Source organism: Tauraco erythrolophus, chromosome 10, assembly GCF_009769465.1.
Source record: "Tauraco erythrolophus isolate bTauEry1 chromosome 10, bTauEry1.pri, whole genome shotgun sequence".
NCBI lineage: Eukaryota > Metazoa > Chordata > Aves > Musophagiformes > Musophagidae > Tauraco > Tauraco erythrolophus.
Genome location: NC_141474.1, coordinates 24,032,378 through 24,054,017, shown reverse-complemented (window position 1 = coordinate 24,054,017; position 21,640 = coordinate 24,032,378). Strand labels below are relative to the sequence as shown.

The 21,640-nt window shown below is 59.0% G+C and overlaps 3 protein-coding genes across 3 annotated transcripts in view; 1 reads left to right on the top strand and 2 right to left on the bottom strand.

The window, feature by feature from the left end:
* Positions 1-481: 481 nt before the first annotated feature.
* ATP6V0B (ATPase H+ transporting V0 subunit b) lies at positions 482-6,930 on the bottom strand. Its single transcript, XM_086617628.1, has 8 exons — positions 6,832-6,930; positions 3,998-4,046; positions 3,438-3,521; positions 2,920-2,997; positions 2,226-2,295; positions 1,840-1,891; positions 1,236-1,426; positions 482-823 (listed from the first exon to the last, which is right to left on the bottom strand). Exons 1-8 carry the CDS (start codon positions 6,896-6,898, stop codon positions 797-799), a joined length of 618 nt encoding a protein of 205 aa, XP_086473754.1. The 5' UTR covers positions 6,899-6,930; the 3' UTR covers positions 482-796.
* Positions 6,931-7,282: 352 nt separating this feature from the next.
* DPH2 (diphthamide biosynthesis 2) lies at positions 7,283-9,752 on the top strand. Its single transcript, XM_086617424.1, has 6 exons — positions 7,283-7,426; positions 7,506-7,618; positions 7,771-7,991; positions 8,195-8,833; positions 8,977-9,162; positions 9,259-9,752. The coding sequence occupies exons 1-6, from the start codon at positions 7,283-7,285 to the stop codon at positions 9,387-9,389; spliced, it is 1,434 nt and encodes a 477-aa protein (XP_086473550.1). The 3' UTR covers positions 9,390-9,752.
* A 729-nt stretch (positions 9,753-10,481) lies between these two features.
* The window catches only part of IPO13 (importin 13), a 31,502-nt gene continuing 20,343 nt past the window's right edge, over positions 10,482-21,640 (bottom strand). Inside the window, exons 11-20 of the mRNA XM_086617220.1 lie at positions 21,430-21,573; positions 20,933-21,013; positions 20,208-20,345; positions 20,016-20,112; positions 18,092-18,144; positions 11,783-11,849; positions 11,557-11,615; positions 11,326-11,415; positions 10,989-11,170; positions 10,482-10,876 (exon numbers count right to left, since the gene is read on the bottom strand). Coding sequence (XP_086473346.1) covers positions 10,777-10,876; positions 10,989-11,170; positions 11,326-11,415; positions 11,557-11,615; positions 11,783-11,849; positions 18,092-18,144; positions 20,016-20,112; positions 20,208-20,345; positions 20,933-21,013; positions 21,430-21,573 — 1,011 coding nt within the window. The 3' untranslated portion in view covers positions 10,482-10,776. The remainder of the gene's footprint in view (positions 10,877-10,988; positions 11,171-11,325; positions 11,416-11,556; positions 11,616-11,782; positions 11,850-18,091; positions 18,145-20,015; positions 20,113-20,207; positions 20,346-20,932; positions 21,014-21,429; positions 21,574-21,640) is intronic.

The window sequence follows — 21,640 nt, the reverse complement described above, 5'->3', positions numbered from 1 at the left end:
ACAAGATTGCTGCTGGCTGGATGTCAGCCTTGGAAGGAGCAGGAGCTTTGCTCCTCTGCCCTCCTGGTGCTCCCTAGCTGCACAATGGGGCCTCGGACAATGTGTACGCTCCCCCTGTGCTGAACTACCTGGATGGGAGCTGAAAGACCCAAACCAGCTTATGCTTCTGCCTCCAGCATGCCTCACGTGGGGCAGTGCCAGCGCTGGTGGGAGACTGGCAGAGGCAGCTGGCTGCAGCCTGCTCCAGCAGCCTCCTTACGTGCTCTGGGCAGCACCGCAGAGCTCTGTGTCCCCACAATGCAGACGGGGCAGCCTCTTGCAGGCTGAGCAGGCAGCAGGGTTAACCCCACGCAGAGAGGACACCACCAGGATCCTGGAACGGGACAGGGACTTTGATAGAGGCATGGAGGGGAACCTCTGAGCAGTGGGTCAGCCCAAACCATCACTTGCTCTCTGCAAGCCTCCCCGGCACACGCAGGGCAGAGGAAGAGCTGCATCTTTGGACAAGAACCATATTTATTTCACGGACACAGAATTGCACTGGTGGTTGATTCTACACACATTGGGGACACGCAGCAGCAGGGCCCTGTGGGCTGGGCCAGGCCTCTGGGGGCAGAATTCACACAGAGAAATTTGTTTCTTCTGAGGGGCCGATGGATCAGTGGGACGGGGCTCTACACAGCCGGGCTCTCAGTCCCACCACCAGGCAGCTCCACCCCAATCAAGAATAGAAACATTAAATAAGTATATACAGCACCTCTTGGGGCGGGCTGGAACAGGCTGGGTGGGACAGGGCTCAGTTGCCCATTTTTACTCTAGATGTCTAGAAAGAAAGAAAAGAGGTTAGGTCAGGCCCCACAGACTCCAGCCCACAGACCCCGGCCCAGCACCGCAGTCCCATTCAGGCCTGGCATGCCCAAACATCCCAGGACCGTCCGGAAGCTGCAAACAGTTTATCAGCCCTGCTGATAAGACGCAAGCATTGCACAGGACACACCCAAGGTGACACCCTTAGTGACCGTTGCTCAGAGGGGTCATCAAAAAAGTTCACACTGCTACACACAAGCACAGTACACTGTGGGGAGCTGTGCCACCCCAAACCGTGCGAACAGCCTCCCCATCTCTATACATAGGATTGTGCTGGAGCCCAGGTGTGCCTCCCTGGCACTGAAGAGCGCCCAGGGTGACAAGCACCTTGTGCTCACATAAGCCTTGTGGCGCCAGGAGGCAGGTACCTGCAGGATAGCAACGATGACCCCAAACAGCCCTATGGCACTGCCAAAGATCTCCACGATCAGGATCTTGACGAAGAGGCTGGCGTTCTGGGCATCAGCCAGGGCAGCCCCGCTGCCCACGATGCCCACGCACACCCCACAGAAGAGATTGCACAAGCCCACGGTCAGGCCAGCTCCAAACATGGAGAAACCTATGAGAGAGGAACACTGCAAGAGCAGGGGGTAACCCCCTTCTACTTGCACCCAAGGCATGCTGCAGCAGCTCTGCCTTGAGGTGACAAAAGACCCAGAGATGCCAAGCTCCTGTTTGGGGAGCAGTACTGCTCCATGGTGCGCCTTGGCTTCTGTAGCACCAGGCCAGCCGCTGTCAGCAATCTACTGCTGCCCGTGAGAGGGGTGGTGCTGCTGCTGGGCAGCCCAGCTGGGTGAGGAGGGCATCAAGAAGGTAACTAAAAAGTCACTTTTTGATAGAAGAGTCACATGTCCTTCAGACACCTGCAGCAGTCCCATTCTCTAGTGCCCAGGGCAGAGGGAAGAGCAGGAGGCGGCAGTCAGGGTGTGGCAACGCTCAGAGCCACAGCACAAGGGACTGAGCAGTCCTTACCTGCGTGATAGTTCCTGGCTCCAATCGTCTCTGGGGTGACTGCAGAGAAAGGCTGAGAGAAAGCACAGGGCCTGGGTTAGTGGCAAGTCCATGGTCTCTGGGAGTGGTACCTGTCCCCGGTACAGCACGAGGCAGCCACATTTTGGCCAGAGCTGGTCTGTGACTCCACGTCTCTGGGTGGCTTCATGACACTCGGTTGTGTGTGCTCCCCCAACCCACTCTTCAGCGTGGACAAGAGCCACTGCACAGACCACCAGCCCAGGAGCTCCGAGAGCCACAACAGCATCCAAAGTTCCCAGAGGGCCACCGCTCACAACACCGGCCCATCCCCATCACGGCCCCAAGGCTAGCACAGGGCTGGCAGGGCAGCCCAGGTCCTCCTGTACCTCAGCCATGTTACTGATGACAATTGCCATGATGATCCCGTAGATGGCCACAGCCTCGCAGAAAATGATGCTGTAGGAGTAAAGCAAAGTCTGAGCACAGCGCCCCAGTCTGTCTGACCACAGTGTCCCAGCTCTGCCTCACCTCGAGTAGCCCCTGCCACTTCATGCCCAGCCAGCCACCAGCCAGACACCTCCATGGCCATATCGGAGCCTGCCCTACTGCTGCCAAGGACAGAAAGGCAGCCCGGGCTACCCACTGCTTTCCTCGAAGGGGAGCTGCCAAACACGAAGGCTGGGTGCTGGCTGTGCTGTGTCACTCGAGTAAGCTGCAATGGCCTTGCGGGAAGTAGGCGCAGGGAGCCCTGCCCTCAGCCAGCCCCTTTCTGCTCCTTCGGGGAAGGGCTGTGCAAGCTCTGGTCAGGGAAACCCTGGCCTGGGGCAGGAAGTGTGATCTCAGGGTGTTTGTTTTGAACACACTGGGCTCATTCACTGCGTGATATCACACAGTGACCCTTCAAAGCAGCACTCTGGCTCCTTTAGGGCTCTTTGTTTTGAAAGCAAACAGCACCAGCAGCTCAGCAAGGAACAGTCTGCCAGCAGCACCCAGCTAGAGATAGGACAGGAGCCTCTGCACCAGGCCGGGACCTGCCCTGCGGAGGCACAGCATAGGCACTAACCCCAGTTCTGTGCTTACCTGACCAGGTTCTTCGTTTTGATCCGAGGGGCTTTGACTCCACCACCAATGATGCTGGAGCCCGTGATGTAAATTCCCCTGTGGCAGACAAGGGTGGTTGGTGGAGGGTCTGGCACTCGCTGAAGGATTCAATAGGGAAATCAGTATCTTCTAGCTGAGCAAAGAATCGGGCATGCAGCTGAGGGACACTGCAGACTTGGCCTGTCCACCCCCAGGGTACAAGTGGTCCCAAGCTCCATCACTGACACCAGCAGAACTGCTAGGGCACAAGAGCCACCACTGTACAGCCTGGGCTCACAGGCACAACTTCCAGAGAGTCAGGGATGTTCCTGCTTCTCCACTGCCGTTGTAGCCTACGAGGTGGTCTGCCCAGACCCCCAGGAACCCAGCAACCTGCCCTCACTACTGCAGTGACCCATCCAGCCCCACACCCCTGCCCCACCTTGGGGAAACTGCAGTGTATACACAACTGCTGAGGTGGGAAAGCAGCAGCCTGCTGAAGAGCCAGCCCCACTCACCAGGCAGCTCCTACCACGGACAGGGAGATGGCCAAGCCAATGCCAAGGTTGGACCACATGAAGGGTGAGGTCTCCGTCAAGAACCTGGAGAGGAAGAAGTGCCCTGAGTTAGCACACAGGCTCAGCCTCCCTAGTCATGGTGTACAGCCCCAAAACAGGTACCCCCCATCTGATCATTCAATCTGAAATGGGCTGGGCTCTGCCAGACAGTGGGACACAAGAGCCTCTCCCTGACAGCCAGAGACCAGGACCCTCACCCGCATGGACTGAGATCTTAATCCAAAACGCTCACCGGAAAGGGGAAGCCTGGGCTTAGAGACAGGTGGGAAGGGCAGTGATGGCTGCAGCAAGACCGTGTATAGAGTCATCCACACATACACGTGCGCTGCATCTATCCTGTCTCACAGGGAGCAGAGGCCCTGTTCACTGTAGCTCCTGTTCCCCCAAAATGCAGTGACCGCTGCCCGTCACTCAAAAGTGAGCGCTGTTCCCTGAAGGCACTGCCAACACTGCCCACCTCCTCACAGCCTTGAGGATGCTGGTATTCAGAGGGAACTCACCAGGCCACATCGAAGCGGAAGCCCAGGTCAAATATTGTGTAGCAGATCCCTGGAAAGCAAGAGTGACACAGGAACCATCAGACAGGCACCAGCTACCAGTCCGGAACTCTGGTTTCCTCCCTGACCTGTGGAGACCCAGAGCAGAGGCCCAGGAGCACAGCACAGCCTGCAGGAGGGTTACTGGGAAGACTGGCTCTGGCATGTAGAGCTGCAGGGCAAGGTGTCCCCCCAAAGCCCAGCCCCAGCACTCCCCCATCAGCGCAGGACAGAGACAGCCCACACCTGCGATACTCCCATACCTCATCCCACTCTTTGCCCAGAAGAGGATCATTGTGATTGTTGCACCCATTTTCTGTTCCTTGACCCTGCTGAGCACCCAAAGGCCATGCCGGGCTGAAGGCCAACCCACAGCCCTGTGCCCCAGCGTGGTCTCCATCCACATCACCCAATGGCTCAGCCCTGCTGAAGAGCCACAGCACTGGGCAGCCAGTTCTCATAGGGAAGGCGAGACGTGCGAGGCTGTGCCCTGACAGACCAGTGCATTTGTACTGCAACACAGGCTGGAGACACCAAGGCGCAGCCCTGAGAAACCCAAAAAAGCCTTCCCTTTCCAGGGAGGGATTACAAGGGCAGCTCACCCTGCTGTACCTGGAGTGCTCCTCTCCCGTGACAGATTGGAGCTGGGAGTCACACCCAGCAGCCCCACACAGCCCAAGTGCACACAGAGGTGCTCGTACCAAAACCCTGCCTTGCTCTGAGCTCATGAGCAGGAAGCATGGCTGCAGACCAGAAGAGACACTTGCTCTTTGCAAGGCCCACAGCACGCAGCTGGAAAAGAGACAGACCTGGCCCTAAGGGATAGATTACACAGGCAACATGGCACTGTCTGCTCCACACCAGATAAAGAAGGCGAAGGGATGGCTCCACCATTGCTAGCTAAAGCCAGTAGCCGTGTGACACCATCCTTGCATACAGCCAGAAAAAGAGGAAATGAGAGACTTCTCAGACGCTTAAAAGCAGCAGAGAGGCCACTGCATGTGTACTGCTGCTCCCTGGCCCCTACAGTTGCAGCCTGGAGGCTGGGGTGATAGCAAGCTGGTGGTGTGCCCAGTAGTAGTAGCACAGGGGCAGGACCATGTGCCTCAGGTTGGAGGAGCCCTGCCCAGAGCCAAGACCTGTAGGACGACTCATTCCGAGGGAGAGCCTCAGTGCTGCAGCACAGGGAGACCTGCTAACCTCACAGCAGGGATGTCCCCATCGTCCCTGTGTGCTAAACCCCTCCACATGTGACTCGGGGCTCAGCACCCCATGCACTAGGAGGACATACAAGTGCTGCCAGGTGAGCCAGCCCTAAAACAGAAGCGGTAACGCTGGTCACTCCTCTTGCCCGCAGAATCGTTGTGCCCCCTTCTCCTGCAGCCATGTACACAAATGAAGTATGGTGCCGCAGCCAGGGAGCGTGGAGGGAGGCCACTTCCCAGCCTGCACACCTGCCAGCCTTCAGGGACGATCTCTACAGTACTGGGCCCAGCCGGTCTGTGACTTGTGTTTTGGCTTTGCTCTTGACTCACAGAGCAGGAACTGAACCCAGCCAGTCTCAGCTGCTCCTTACCCCCCATGATTGGTAAAGAGCTACAACCAGCTCAGGGCAGATCCTCAGGGCACCTTCCACCTCTTAAAGAGCTGATGTAGCCTTGGACAGCAGGACAGGACCACCAAAGCAGGGCTCAGGACAAGGAGGGAAAGCACAAAGAAGCACCACCACACTGCACAGAGCAAGACCACTTCCTGCTCATGCCTTCTCCAAAAAGGGATTGCAAAAGGGCAGGGGAAGTTAAGAGCATCTGGGCTCAGCTCATCAACATTTTCCAACAGCATGCGTGTGCACTGATGTGAGGTGCATGATTCAGAGAGCCCAGGAAGGCCGCGCGGGGCCTGGCACTGGGTTTGCCAGGCCCTGGAAACACGAGGGAGTGAGACACACTCCGTTTCTGACTGTCTCTCCCCTCACCGAAATACTGAGGCAGGAGCCAAGGTCTCCCTAGCCTCTGCCTGGCTCACAGTCACTTCACTCAGCACTGAAAGAGGAAATAATCAGCAAGCCCAGCACAGCTCAGAGCACATCTTCCTTAGAGCTACTCCTTAGAGCTGTCCCCTTCCCAGGAAGCATTAAATCCGTCCTCAGTGCTGCTGAGCCCAACGTCACTGGCAGCAGAGCCTGGGCTGCCAGAAGCTGCAACACAGCCACGCACGCTGCAGCCATCCGAACAAACTCTCTGCCAAAGCCTGATAAAGGGGGAGGGCGATCTCCTGTCACAGTCTGAAAAAACAGGCACTTGCCTTTACTCTCCACGACATGCCACATCCAAACACAGCCCCTGCCACCATCAGCGCCCTTCCGCTCCCGCACACGCAAAGAAGCGAACCGACCGCTCAGGCCGGACGGGCTGGAAGCTGCGCAGAGCTGCGGGGGCCCAGCGCTCCAAGGAGGCAGCTCGAAGCGCCCGGGGGGGGATGTCCGGGCCGAGGAGCCCGCAGCGGCGCTCCCGGTGCCGCGGCGAGCCTCGGGCCGGCCCTCTTACCGACAGCAGCTCGGCCACTGCGGGACTGACACCGCTGCACCCCTCGACCTTCGCTTTGCTTTTCTGCGCCGCGGCAACCCCCCCCCCCCGGCCTCTCTCCGGCCAGGCGGCCGCCAGCACGGACACCAGCCCCAGCTGCAGCCTCTCCTCACGCTCGGAGCCCCCTCCGGCCCCGCGGCCCAGACCCCCGGCCCGGCGCTGCCCGTGACCCCCGGCCCGGCCCGGCCCCCCGCCCCTCGGCCCGGCGCTGACCGACGCCCAGGAGCGTAGTCCAGAAGGCGAGGCCGATCCCCGCGTACAGCAGCGCGAGCCCCGTCATGGCGGCGGCAGCGCGAGACGGAGCGGAGCGCAGCGCAGCCGGCCGGGCGCGAGCGCGTCACCTGACTCGCGCGGGACACGTGAACGGAATCGCAGCGCCCGAGCGGAAAGCGAGTGACGCCACCGCCTCCACCGCGCCCGTTTATTGGCTACTCGGTCGGACAGCCCTCGAGAACTACACAGACCAGAAAGCATAACGACAGGCGCCTCGTTCCATTGGCTGCCCTTCTCGTTTCCGCCCTGCCGTGAAGGACGATAGGCCGCGTTCCGCAGGGGCAGGATTTCCGAGGGCGGTGCTGAGCTCTCATTGGGCGGCTCCGCGCCCCGGCCCGGAAGCGGGCCCTGGTGTTTCGCGTGGCGATTCCGACCCCCGACCCGCGGCGCCATGGCAACGGCTTTCAGCAGCGACGGGGAGGCCGCGCTGCGGCGGGAGCTGGGGCCGCCGGCGGCGGCGCCGCGGGGGGACCTCGACGGCTTCTACGAGATGGGCCGGGCCGCCGCCTTCGTGCGGGGCGGCGGGTTCCGCAAGGTGAGCGGGGCCGGGGGCCGCGGCGCCGGGGGCTGCAGGCCACCCCTCGCCGGTGCCTCACTCCCGGCCCCCGCCCTAGGTCGCCCTCCAGTTCCCCGACGAGCTGCTGGCGGACGCGGCGGCAGTGGCGGCTCGGATGGAGGCTTCAACCGGGGCCGCGATGTACGTCCTAGGCGACACCACGTACGGCAGGTCGGTGCAGGGCCGCGGGGCGCGTGTCCAGGGGATCCTCCACGGGCAGGAACGGGGCTGCTCCTCCCCTGCCCGGGCTGGGGACAGCGGTGCCAGTGAGGAGGAGGAGCTCAGTGGTGCAGAGCCCGTCTGACACCGGGTCCTCCTTGCAGCTGCTGCGTGGATGAAGTGGCTGCCGAGCACGTGGGCGCCGAGGCGATGCTGCACTACGGCCCGGCCTGCCTCAGCCCCTGCGGAAAGCTCCCGGTGCTGCACATCTTCGGGCAGCAGCCCCTGGACATCGGGCGTTGCACGGAGGCTTTCCGGGAGCTCTACCCCGACAGGCAGAGCCATGTCGTGGTGCTGAGCGATGTGGTCTATGCCCATGCGATGGGTGAGTGCTCTGGGCCGGGGAGGGAGTCTCGGGTGCTGCTCTGAGCTCTGCAGAGCTGCCAGGGGGAGAGGCAGCAGCAGGCAGGCAGTCCCCAGACACTGTCAGCCTTGGTTTCTGTCCTCTCCTCTCCCCTAATGTGCTGTCTCACCTTCTGCAGGTCAGGTCTGTGGCTATGTTTTGTTCTTACTCCTCTCTTTCTTCAGGCGAGCTGGAGCAGCAGTTGTGCCCTGAGTACCCCAATATCGTTTTCTCCAGAGTGGTGTGCGGGGACCCTCCTGGCCTTGCACCGCCTGGGGAGGTGCGGCAGTTTGGTCGCCAGTTCCCCGTGGAGGCACCTGGAGGGCTGCAGGACTGTGCTATGTTCTATGTGGGAGCTGAGGGCCTGGCCCTCACCAACTTCATGCTGACCTGGAACTGCTGTCCCTTCAGCTCCTTCAATCCTGCCACCGGCTGTGGCCGCCGTGAGACCCTCAATGTCAACCGGGCCCTGATGCGACGCCTCTACCTGGTCGAGCGGGCTCGGGACGCCAGTGTGGTGGGCATCCTGGTGGGCACCCTTGGTGTGGCGGGCTACCTGGCTGTGCTGCAGCACCTCCGCGAGCTTCTGCGTCGGGCTGGCAAGCGCAGCTACACACTGGCTGTGGGGAAGCCAAACCCTGCTAAGCTGGCCAACTTCCTGGAGGTGGACATCTTTGTCCTGGTGGCCTGTGCTCAGAACTCCCTGCTGGACTCCAGTGACTTCTACCGGCCCGTTGTGACGCCCTATGAGCTAGAGCTGGCCTGTAACCCTGCCCGTGAATGGACAGGGAACTACCTCACTGACTTCCGAGACCTGCTGCCAGGTAGCATATGGAAAACAGCTGCCCAACACCTTCCCAGGGCACGTCCTGCCCTGCTCCCCTGTCTGGAGGCTGCAGTTGTGCTAGCTTTGTACCAGCTGGAGGATACGCATGAGCACCAGGCTAACGTTACCATTTCCCATCAGGTGCCTGTGCGCACGTTGAGCTCCCACCAGCCATCCCTGCGGCAGAGGCCGTTCCTGACATCTCACTGATCACGGGGGAGATGCGTGCCACCCACCTCTGTGACCCCCCGGCCCCACAGCTGCCCTCCACCACTGCCCTGGCCTGCAGGAACCAGACACGGGCCCTTGCAGAGATCAGCCCTGCTGGTTTGTGATTCGATTTCATGGTGGGGCTGAGCCCCGGGGCAGGGGCAGTGCTGCCTCCCTGCTCCCTGTAACGATTGCTTTTCTCTCTCCTCCCAGCCTCCTTCCTGGAGTCCCGCAGCTGGCGAGGCCTGGAGCAGCAGCTGGGGCAGACACCCATCTCCAAGGCTGTGCAGGGCCGACGAGGGATCGCCATTGCCTACGAGGACGAGGGGTGTGAGCAACCCTGATTTGGCAGGAGCAGGGGACATGCGAGGGCCCAGGTACTTCCTTGCAGGGAAGAGCGAGTGTTGGACCTATGAGGGTCTCATGAGGGTCTGGACCTGCCGCCAGCTGGCCCTGTGCTGGATGCAGCCTTAGGTCAGCAGTACTGTGGTGGGAGAGCAGAAGTGGCCTGTGTGTTTGGGGATGCTCATGGCACCCCAGGGCTCATGGCCAGGGCAGCAGCAGTGCCAGGAGAGGTGCTTGGCCCAGACCTGGCTGCCGAGGGCTTCCCAGTCTGGGGCAGCTGTGGCCCTACATGGAAAGGTCACAGCTTCGCACCAGCTGACAGCACCAGGATTCGAGACGTTTGTGGGCTACTGCTGCTAACTAAAGCTGAATTGAAAATGACTTGTGAGTGAATTTCTTCTATAATAAAAACTGGTCTGAGGAGTGCGGACAAAGGTGGACACCAGGCGTCCCAAAGTGAAAACACAGATCGTGGTGCCCCACTCGGGGAGCACAGCCCTGTGCAGCGGCTAAAACCGGCCTGAGAGAAAACAAAACCAGAACTGGGATCCCCAGAAATTAATGCATGGCTGGGGGCCGGGCTGGGGAACTAAGGCAAAGGGGAGAGGGCTCTGAGCGTAAGCAAGCCCCTCACCTGCTCTGATGAACAGAAGTGGGGTGCACACATCCCATGCTGCAGGCACGACCTGGCATTCAGCAGGGATGGAGTCAGATCCGGACCATCTCTGCTCCATGCACTGCTCTGTGCTGGGCAGGAGAGCATGGCAAGCAAGGGGGTCTGGTTTTGCCATGCCTCCCAAAGCTGGGGGGCAGGAGGCTTTGAAGCATCCCAATCTTCATGCAACCCCTCCGCTGGGCTCCTCCCCAGAGACGAGGGGCAGGCGAAGTCCAGGCACCACAATAACGACAGCCACGACATAGAAATATTCTTAATATAATTAGGTGCAGGGCCTCCCCCCTCCCAACCACACACGTACAAACGAGCAGGGGGCCAGACCCCCACCCGGCCAGCCACTGCCACAGGCACAGGGGCAGCCTCCCCACTGTGGGGTGCAGGCACCCATGGGGAAATGCTGGGGAAGGGGCTGGTAGCCTGGGCATGGGGCCGCCTGTGCTGGGCCAGTCTTGCCCAGGCTTCCCCCCTGCCACCACCGCCTCCTGCAGCCGGCACTCCCATCCCCTGTGAGGGGGAAGCATGCTGGGGGAAACAAAGATGCTGACACCGAGATGCAGCCACCAAATCTAGCTGAGGAGCGTCCCGAGTGGGTTAATTCTAGGTGGAGGGTTATGCTACGAGCCGTACTGCAGCAGGGCAGGGAGGATGGGGGGGCTTCCTTGCAGGGAAGAGCTGGTCCAGGCAAATTGTCCACGGTCCTGGCCAGGTGCTCAGTAGTCTGCTGTGTACTCTGTGCCGTGCAGCCCTCGGCACAGCAGGGTGAACTCCTTCACCATCTCCTTCACTCGCCGCTTGTTCACACGCTCTCTGCTAAGACGGAGGGAAGGGACAAACATGAAGCAGGAGAGACCCACCAGGCTGGGCAGGAGGGTCATTCCTGCTGCATGTGGGGCATAGCCAGCGCAGGGAGGGGTGCACAAACCTGAGGATCTGCTGGCTGAAGTTCTCCTTCTGCTCGGGGCTGACGCGGGCCGAGGGGAAGCCGTCCTGCTGCATGGCCTCCTTGATCCAGACGCTCAGGTAGCTGAAGCAGTGCTTGTTCAAGGCAAAGAGGATTTCTGCAAAGTGATCCATGAGGCTGCGGGAGGCCTGGCCGCCGACACCCTGCCACAGAGCAGACAGACCCTGCTGAGCCCCTGGTACCACCCTGCCTGCACCCTGCCATGCTGCCAGGCTCTCTGCCCCCAGCTCCGCAGGGGTGCCAGCCGGGAATAGAGCCCAAAGCTGCCTGGAGAGCCCACGGTCCTGGCTTCTCTCACCTCCAGCACTGCCTGCAGCAGCACTTTGCCATTCTCATGCACGACCTGTCCCACCGGGGCGATCTCTCCGCAGCGGGGCAGCAGCTCTGTCTGCAACACAGAACCCAGCTTGCTCAGTGCCAGAGCTAGCTCCACATTGCAGCACTCTTGCCTGACCCGCTCCTGCCCTCCCGTCCCTTGAGGGGGGCTGCAGCGCATCCCCTTGGGGCTGCACAATGCCACGATACTCACAAAAAAGCCGCAGGATGCTTTGACCGTTGGAGCCTCAGGGAACTTGAGCGAAAGGACACCTGTGGGCAGGAAGTGCTCAGGTGAGCAGCCAGGAACCCCACAAACTATCCCAAATCAGCCCTGCGGTCCCCAGCCCCTGGCTGGCCTGCGCTCCACTCTGCAGGGGGAGCAGGCTGGCTTCTCCGCAGAGCGATTTGGAGCGCATGCCCGTGGCCCTGGTACTCACCACACTGAAACACTGCTTTGACATCCAGGTTGCTACACAGGAAGAGGTCCGGCTTCCTTTTCAGAGCCTGCAAGGCACACAGACAGGCAGCATGAACCCAGCGCTGCAGAGGCAGCCAGGAAGCCTCTGAGGAAACCAGTGCCCCAGACAGCCTCTGCCTGGATGCACACTTACCTGGGCACACCCACGGTGAACAGCAGGTTCACACAGCACAGCAGGAAACCATCACTTTCCCCCCACAAGGAAATGGCAATCAAACAGCCAGGCAGTTTGCTATGTTCAGGGACCACCAACCCCAGAACCTGAGGACAGATGCCATGGCGGCGTACACACAAACACTTTGGACACAGAGACTGGACAGAAGGCTCCTGTCCCACCAGAGCAGACCAGGCAGCAGCAGCACTCCTGGGACATGGGCAGCCACTCGGGGCCCAGCAGAGACCAGCCACCTCTGTGCTTTGCTCCTGTCCTCCTGAAGATGCTGCTGTCCCTGGAACTGGTTCACACTAACCCCAGACTGGACCAGCAGCTCGCTCTGCTTGGGCTCCAGGGCACAGATGACAACAAGCTGCCAACAGTGCTTGGCAAGTCCCAAGCAAGTCTGAGATCAGAAAGGCTTTGGGTTTTTCCTACCACTTGGCAATCCCACCAGCCACTGTGGGGGTCAGGCACTGCCAATGGGGACACCCTGAGCTGTGGCACCCCGTGCAATGGCTTAGTTGCCCATGTGCTGGCACTGGGCAGTTACTAGATGGAAACGTTTCAGTCTCCACTTGCCCTTCCATGGGAAGGGTTTCTGTCCTGCCACATAAGGCAGTGACACGTGTGCCCTGACCACCACACCACGATGCCCACCGCTGCAGGCCAGCACTGGAGATGGCAGCGATGCCTCCTGCCCTGCTGTCACTGTGACACCAGGGGCAGCAGCCACAGCCCTGGTGTGGCCCTGCTCTGTGCCTGGGGTTCGCGAGGAGGGTACCAGGGCGGCAGCCCTCGGGATGAGCTGTGTGCAGGGCCACTGCCTCCCTCTGAGCCTGCTCCTGGGGATGAAAGCAGGGACAGCTTTCAGCCAGTGGTGCCCAGGATGCACGGCCATCTGCCCACAGCCATGATCTCTACTTGGAGCAAAGTGGACTTATTTCCCACCCCTTCTCCAGGGAAAGACCACAGCCATCTGCCTGATGCAGAGAACATATGCTGGAGACTGAGAAGCTGAGTAGCAGGTTTCAGGGTCACCCCATCTCCTTTCTCTTTGTATCACATGCTGCAAGAGACGACTCAGGTTTGGTCACCGAAGGCATCACTGTACCAGGCGGAGTGGGAACAATCGCAGGGACCTGTTTCCCTGCTAGACAGAAGTGGAGACCTTTACTGGGACGATCAGAGGCTGCATTATACCTGTGTGTGTATATACAGACTGTGTGCACCATTCCCTCCTGATGTGCTAGCACCAGCACCGGAAGGCTAGCTAGCAGATGGGCAATGGTTTAAAAACACTTCCACTCATCATGGCTGCTGGCATCTAGTCAGCTCCATATCAGACAACGCTTGCAAGACACATCACATTTTTCACCATGGGGGACTACTCCCACTGCCCGCAGCCCTGGTCTGGGCTCCAGCGCAGTGACCACAAGCCTCTTCCCCAGTAGCATGCTACTCGAGATCAGCTGGCTTTCACAATTCCACCCAAGCTGCAGGTTCCTCCACTCTGCCCGTCCCAAGGGGGTGGTTTTAACCCATGTCCTGCGCACTGCAAGACTATTCCGCTGCCACAAGGGTCTTCCAACGCACTTAGGTTGCCACCTACCTGCACGATGCTTCTCCCAGCCAAACCAGACCCATGGCAGCCCCCAGGGTCTCCTGAAGGCTCGCTGCAGCACCTGCGCCTCACTCCATCAGTGCCATGGGGGAAAGCGAGCCCTGGTATTGAGAGGGCTCCATCCTATAGGACACCTCCACCAAGGGAGCACAGAGTGCAAGCTCAACCTGAACCCACGTGCACACATCTAAAGTAGACAGAGATGCTTTTTACCCCCATGAGATGGGGCCCTGTGGAGCTTCTCCCATTAGCAAGCAGCACCAGGTAGGTCCAGCTGCTCTTTCCCAACACCAGGAGCCCTGCTCCAGCTCTGGGGCCTCTTACTGTCAGTCTGTCCTCCCCTTCTGCCAGAGCAGCTCTGCTCACATGTTCTGGGATGGGACAGGTCTTTAGATGCTTTCAAATGTCCTCCCACATCCTCTACTGCAGACGCAGGCACTGGCACTCTGGCAAGAGCTGTTCTACAGGCTGGCACACGAAGGACGTCGGGTTCTTCTCCACGGCAGCGGGGACAACCCCAGAAACCCCAGACAGGTCTTCAGAGCAGGCTCCTCTTCTGTGCCTGGCCCTTCAGAGGCAGGGACGCATGGAGGGGACACCAAACCCCACTCCTCCAGCAGACAGGGGACAGTGAGGGGGCTGCACGGCCAGTTTCTGCAGCAGCCCAGAGCACATAGATCAAGCCCTTGTGTCTGGCACCACGATCTCTTCCCCAACTACACGTCTGGCAGAGCAGAGCCTCCAGCTTTGGAAAGGGTACAGGAGCTTGGCCAGGCACCATGGCCAGGGAGGAGCAATCAGCCCCTGCCTGCTGGGGAGAGGGTACGTGGAGCCCATGTCCTCCATGGGGCTCTAGGGCTCTGTGGTGGTGAGCTCAAGGACTGCTGCATGCAGCATGGACCAGCCCAAGAAGGGAGGGAGGTGGGGGACAGCAGTGGCTGGGCCATCACAGAAGGTCAGTCCTGCATCTTCTGTCCAGCAAAGCCTGCTTGCCCAGTCTGTCCTTGGGCTCTGGGGCAAAGGATGTCACCGCAGCACTCACAAGGTCCGTGCCAGCATGGAGCCCTGCCAGGGTGGGTGGATGTGCTTGCAGCCACCGATGGGGAGACAGGCTGGAGAGCCCCCAAATCCTAGCTGCAACCAGGAGCATGCACACTAGTGATACCTACTGGCCAGGGAGCAGGCGAGAGCTCCCAAACACCAGAACCTCCTGCCTGGGTTTGCAGATGCAGACTTGGCTGCAAGCCCCAGATGCCACGGCTGCATTGTTCTGGGCAGGGGCACTCCGGCTACATGGACAGCACTGAGCTCCGTGGCCCCTGGGCGGGATGCGCGCCGCGGGCACAGCAGCAGCAATGCTCTGCACCGTTCCCAGCACACAGCGGAGGCGGGAGCGGAGCGGCTGAGGACAGATCTCACCACAAAGGGTGCTGGCACCGCTCCGTGCAGCCTTATGGCAGACTGGTTATTTTATACTTAGCTTTGGGTAGTAACAATAACTTCAGGGGTTCCGGCATCTTTAAGCCATTTGGTTTAAGCCAGCACGCTCTCGTGATCAGCCAGCCATCGTCAAAAGTGGACTGCCAATTAACATGGTGGCAAAATGATCAGCTGCACCAACTGGGCAGGCCCATGGGCTGCAACCAAGCCCAAATAAATATACTGTGAAGTCAAGTGAAATCCTGTCACACAGAGAGATGGCTTCCTGTGAGCTGGTGATGGGGCTGATGTGCAGGTATCAGGAGGTAGGAGCTGCTTCTGAGTTATCAGAAGGTACGAGAGTACTTGCTGGCAAAGGGAGAGGACAAAAAGACTGTCTGTGAGGAGAAACCAAACACATCTGAAACAGGGAAGACGATATTTCTGCCAACGTGATCAACCACAGGAGCAGATGGTCCGCAAGTGGGAAAGTCTCCACTTTGACACACTCTTGGGTCCAAACTCACCACTGCTCTGGAATATGCATTACTTTGCCAAGGGCTCTGCAGGTGGAGCAGGCTGGGATGAAAACACAGCCCCTGCCACATAAAAATTTGATCTGAAGAGATCTGCAGTTCCTCTCCAACTTTAATCCTTGGATCTACAAATGCTCAACAGCATCACTGCAGAGCGTGGTCCTCTGGAAGAGGACAGGCTGGACTCACCTCTGCCATCAGACAGCTCTTGAAGTTCTGAAAGCAAGGAGCCAAGCAGGGATGGCAAACCCGTTTCTTCATGGGTTTCAAGGCACCCCGCCAGATCATCGGTCTGGGAAGAGGGGCAAGCCAAGGAAGAGGAGGAAGCCTTGAAACAAGTCCTACACATGAGAAGAGAGGACGGGAATGGGATCCTTTGGTCTCCGTAGGGTAGCTGGAATAAAAATCCTTGGAACGCATCAGGTCTTGAGTGGCTGTGGGCGGCAGTGGGCTGTCAGCACATCAGACACCTTGCAGTGATCCATGATGGAGCAGCCACGGAGGTAAGAGCCTCTGAGCTGCTCCTGTAACAGGACCTCCAAAGGATGTGGGCTCTCCGGAGACCAGCATGGCAGGGCCCAGGCTGGCTGCCAGCACACTGCCCCAGCATTGCCTGCAGATCCTGCCCACGAGGGCAGCATGTAACAGCTTCCCAGGAGCTGGGATGGGGTGGTGTTTGCTCTGACAGCACACCCACGAAGTGCAGCATGGCTGCATTTTTCTCTCCAAGAGAGCACAAATGTGCCATGTCCAGACACAGAGAAGGACCCCAAGCCAGAGAGAAACTCTGCACTTTCCAAAGAAAACAAACGGCTGTGAAAGAGTCTTTCAGGGTCCCCTAATCCCCTACCCTCCATGGCAGGATCACCTCTACCCGCCCTCCAAGAGCAACAGGCCTGTTGAGTCCTTTCAAGCCCTCCAAGCAACAGAAGCTCCCTGAGGCACCTTCCAGTGCTTCCCCAGGCTGTTAGGCTACTGCCTAACCTGGATCCTTTTCCATTATTTCCTCCTGTGACTGTTTGTCCCACTACAGGACAACAGAAAAAGGAGTTTTACCTATGACTGGGACATCATCTTTTACGCACCCCAAGGCCCATGTAGTTCCTCAGGCTCCCATCAGCCTTTCCTCCTCACCATGTGTACAAGGTGGTCACATACCAGATGCTTTTCTCTGTGCTCTCTGGTCTGGATCTACAGAGATGTTGTGCCCAAACTAGGCACGGTGCTCAAGCAGAGGTCCCACCAGCGTTGAGTGGTCGGGGAGGACACTTCCATGAACTTCACACACAGACCCCATTCACCAATTCTCCCGTCATGTTCAAAACCCTCATTAAAAGGTCACAGCTTCCAAAACCAGCATGAGCAAAAGCAGTGTACACTTTCAAATAATCTCAATTACATTACGTCTTTCAGGAGGAAAAGCAGGGAAGAAAACACTGTGATAAAGCTTGTGAGATGCGATGGGTCTCATCAGGATCTGGGTGTCAAAGTGAGACCCATGAGGAGTAGACCCTGCCTGGAGGGCTGATGTGCAGCCCTCTCACCCGCTCCATCCAAGACCCAGGTGCAGGCCCAGCTGCCACCGGAGGGGGCTAATGGCTTAGCACCCAGACATGCCAGGCACCCTTCCCAGGCTGTGGGCAAGGATAGGACAGCCACAGCTCTGCCAGTTGCCTGGGTGGGTGTCCCAGCCACTGAGCCAGCACACATAGTCAGAGGTGTCATCATTACAGACACGAAGCAGAAAGGGACTTTGCTGGTCCCTCCTTGCCACCTACCCACCCTCTGGGTAGGTGCCAAGGGATGTATCTCCAACGGGGACACAAGTGCATCGAGGACGTCTGGGCTGAGGAGCGTGCCGGGCTCCCGCTGCTCCCCATACGTGTACGTACACACAGCACAGTGCCAGCCCTGCCTGCCCAGTGCCAGTGGTACCATGAGTGCCAGCCCCGCCAGCCAGCCCGCGGCCCCAGCCGCGCCGACGCAAACTGTCCCCATGTGCCACCGAGCCAGCGGCACGGCAGCACACCCAGGCTGCAGGTGCAGGAGCTGCCGCCACCTCGAGAGGCTGCCGGGGAGGGAGGCAGCGTGGCACCCCAGCAGGTCCAGATGCCATCACAAGCACATTGCTCAGAGCCAAACCCCAGCAGCTGCCTGCTGCCACTGGCCCAGGGGCAAGGCAGCGAGCTCAGCCTGTCCCCGCTCTGGAGGACCCGTCAGAGGGCAGGTAAATGGGTTGGAAAACATCCACTTAATGCTCTAATGTGTCACTGAGGGTGACTGTGGCAGCAGCCCCAAGCACCCCGCGCTGGCTTCAGTGAGGCGAGGGGGTGGGCACTGCCCTGGGGATGGTGCGAACCCAGAACTAAAGGAGAATGTTTTGTTTTCAACTTCCACGGAAACAGATGGAGAAACTCGATATTCAACTAAAAGGAAAATAAACGTTGTCAACAGAAAGCTAAAAATAGGTTTAAATTGAATTAAAAAGAGAAAGAGAGAGAACAGAAAGTGAATGAATAAGAAACTAAAACACACCTGTGCCAGGAGTTGCATAAATGAATCAACAATATCAGGATGATCCCTGGGCCCTAAAATATAATAAAGATGTAACTTAAGAGAAAAATCATACAAACAGCAACTCAACATCATATAGTTATGTGATACAGAAAGAATTTACAAGTGAAAACAGGAGTGTAAGGGAGGAAGGGTGTGTGGGGAAGGGGATGGGCAACATGAGCAGCTTGAAGCAAGTTAAAGAAACAAAACATACAAAAAATCATGAAACTTGGAGAACCCAAGAACAGAAAGAAACTGCAAAGGAAAGGGTCTGAAGCCCCAGGGTCTCCAGCTAGCACCTGGGTGCTGCAGAGCCAAGGAGGAGATCTTCGTGTCCTTGGGGAGGAAGAGGAGGAGGAGCAGGGGCTAGCTGGGCACCATCTCCACAAGGAGAATTAGAGCTTTTGCACTGTGGGGACTGAGCGAGTGTCTTCAGAGCACCGTTTAGTCCTGGAAGATAACTGCAAGTGAACGACAACACCTCAGCAAATGCTTGACAGGCCCGGCCGGGCTCAGGTGTGCACATGCTTGTCACCAGCACCAGCTGCTCAGGAGCCCCTGGCACAGTCGCCCTCCCGCCCTGTTCCCCAGTGCTCTTCGAGACCCTGAGTCCAGGACCCTCCCGGAGGTCTCCTCCAGCATCCTTCTGGGAGAGAGCAGCTCAGTGCCTAGAGATCTCCATGTCGGCACCACTATCCCTACCTTGGCATCTGACTCTATGCACAGACATGTCTTGGCCCCTGCGGGCTCAGGCATCCCCCTCCTCTCCTGCCGCCCATGGGCTCAGCAGAAGGGGCTCGCTCTGCTCAGGGCTGGCCACCCACCGGCGGGGACCCACAGGGCAGGTGGGAGCACAGTCCTGGGCACGCAGTGAGCTAGACGGCCGCTTGACTGAGCAAAGCTCACGTCCAAGCGTTGGCGCAGCTCAGGCTCCATCCCCTCCTTTCCTGCTGCGGACATGCCTGCTGCTGCCCGGAGGCATCGCCGCCTCCCCAGGTGCCGAGCTGAGAGGGTTGCAGCGTACACGCATCCACACGCCACTGGCAGAAGCGGGGACTTGATATTCGGGTAAGCCCGGCTCGCCTGCCACTGACCCCGGTGACACCTCGGCGCAGCGGGACTTGCTCAGACCGTGGTGTGATGATGAAACAAGGGTCCTCATGCCTCCCCACCTCTCTAGAGAGCTCTGAGCCTTGTTCTGGGGGAGGCATCACCTTACCCAGCAACTGGCTGTGAGCGAAGGACAAGACTCCTTGGGGACTGTAAACAGAGCTGCTGAAGGACCAGAGCCAGCAGCTCCAAGATACGTTTGTCCCCATCATGAGGCAAGTCAATAAGAGGCTGAGGGGAGCCATGGCGGGATCTGTCCTAAGCCCATTTGCTTTTTGTAGCGTGGGCAGCAAGCCAAAGAGGAGCCCTGCACTGTGGGAGGATGCCAGCGTCCTCACCATCGCAGCCGTGGCTCGGTGGCCAGCAGTGACTCTGAAAAGGTCGTTTCCCAGATATTCACACACACATCCTCCTGCTCGTGCGAGGGCTTGATTCCTGGCCACTACAAGCAGCACTGGTCCCAGAAGGAGCCCCAGGATCTCCTAGGGAGCCCAGACTCCCTGCCAAGCGGGACTGGAGCTCTGGCTCAACCCTTGCAGCGCGCAACGCCTGGCCCTGCTGCAGAAGCAGGGCTGTCACGGCAGTCCAGAGTCTCGCCCGGGGGTTTCCTGCTTCTGCTGCCTTGCAGGGAAGGTACCCACCTTCCAGGGGTTGGGATGAATCCAAGAAACAGAGATGGCCCCATTAGCTTAGCTAGGAGTGAAAACAGCCATTCCTGGTAAGACGCCTCCAGACTCCATGCATGCAACAGCCTGACAACAGCCCAGCGCGCAGAAGGGTTTGTCCCACATACCTTGCTGGAAGAGGGTCAGCGTGACTGAGGTAACGAGCAAGAAGAGGGCCTTGATGGGAGGGAAGTGGGCAGGCTCATGGGCAAAGATGTGAACCAGCTGCGAGAGAGAGAAGGGCTGAAGCTGCTGCCGGCCTTGCATGCCGCCGGCTTCCCCGGGGAGCAGCAGCCCCAGCCCCGAGCACGGATCCGTACCTGCCGGGTGAGGTCGATGGCAGAGGCCTGGGGGATGGTGCTGTACATCTGCCCCAGCATCTCGCACAGCTGAGGCACCATGGGGGCAAAATCATCCAGGAGGGTCTTCACGGACTTCTCAAAGATGGCACAGACGGACTGCGGAAGAAGAGGGACCACATGAGCAATGGGCGTCTTGAGACCTCTCCAGGGGGGCTAAGGGCTTGACGGACGGGTCTCAAGGGAGAGAAGAGCTGGCAATGGGGACAGGGACCAGCCAGGAAGAGGGCTCTGGTACTGGTGCCCTGCCCTGCAGCACAGACGCTTCCAAAGACTGGAAAACACCCTTCCCACTGCAGCAGGAAGGCTCCCCGAGGGAAGAGTGGCTGGTGGGATGCTGCACCAGGGCATTACTGAACTAAGCGAACTGGAGAAACACCAGATGACACAGGTCCAGGTCAGAGCAGAGCTATTCCCTCAGGGAACATAGCTTTGGTAGACCTCCATCTCCCATCTCCCTGCTCATGGCAGGGCCTCTACAACTGGAGAGGAGCAGAGCTGATGGGGGCAAAAGACAGACAAGGATGGCCGGACACTGCCAGTGACAGCAAGCAGCACTGGTCCAGACACCCTAGCGAGACATCCCTCTTACAGGGCATCACCCAGAGTCTGTCCTTTGCTGTCCCCAGTTCAGGTCACCAAGGTCAGGCAATGCTGCAGGCAGTACACAGGAGGAACCTGGTTACCTCCACCACCTGGGCGTCATTCAGCCACTTGCTGAGAACCTTCTGTATGAGCTGGAAGACTTGCTGCAGAACCACCACCACCTGTAAGGAACGAGAGGGACTGAAGAGAATTGGCTGCCATGGCACTGGGAAAGAGAGATTCAAGACTAAGCAGTGCCTGGACTCAAACCTTCAGGAACCACTGCCTCCTCCACCCTCTGAAGCTGGGCAGTTCTCTTCCTTGCTGAAGCAGCTTGGCACAGCTCATAGCTGGCAGGCAGCACCTGGGCTGTCCTCCAGAGCAGTGCCCAGCCAAGAGGGATCCTGCAGGTCACCTCTGCCCACCTCAGGAGTGGTGGGATAAGCTGAAGCACTTGTTTTAGCCGGAAAGCACCAGCACTATCCTCTTCATGGTACACACTGCATTCCCCTTTGACCTCCCTCTCCTGGCACCAGCAGTGAATAGCAAGGCTTTGGCCAGGCTGTGGCAAAGAGCATCAAGCTACTGCTGTACTCACTGGGTTGGGTCCTTGTTGCACTGGCAGCTTCTTGACCTCGGTGCTTTCATGGTCATCATCATGGTGGCTGATGTCTAGGGTGGTGAACAAGTTGGAGAGAAGGCCCAGGATGTGGATGATGGCAAGCTTGTTGGAGGGATTGGGCTGTCAGGGAAAATAAAGCCAAAGTGTGACATAGACCACAGTGCTCAATCACAGTCATGCCTTTGGG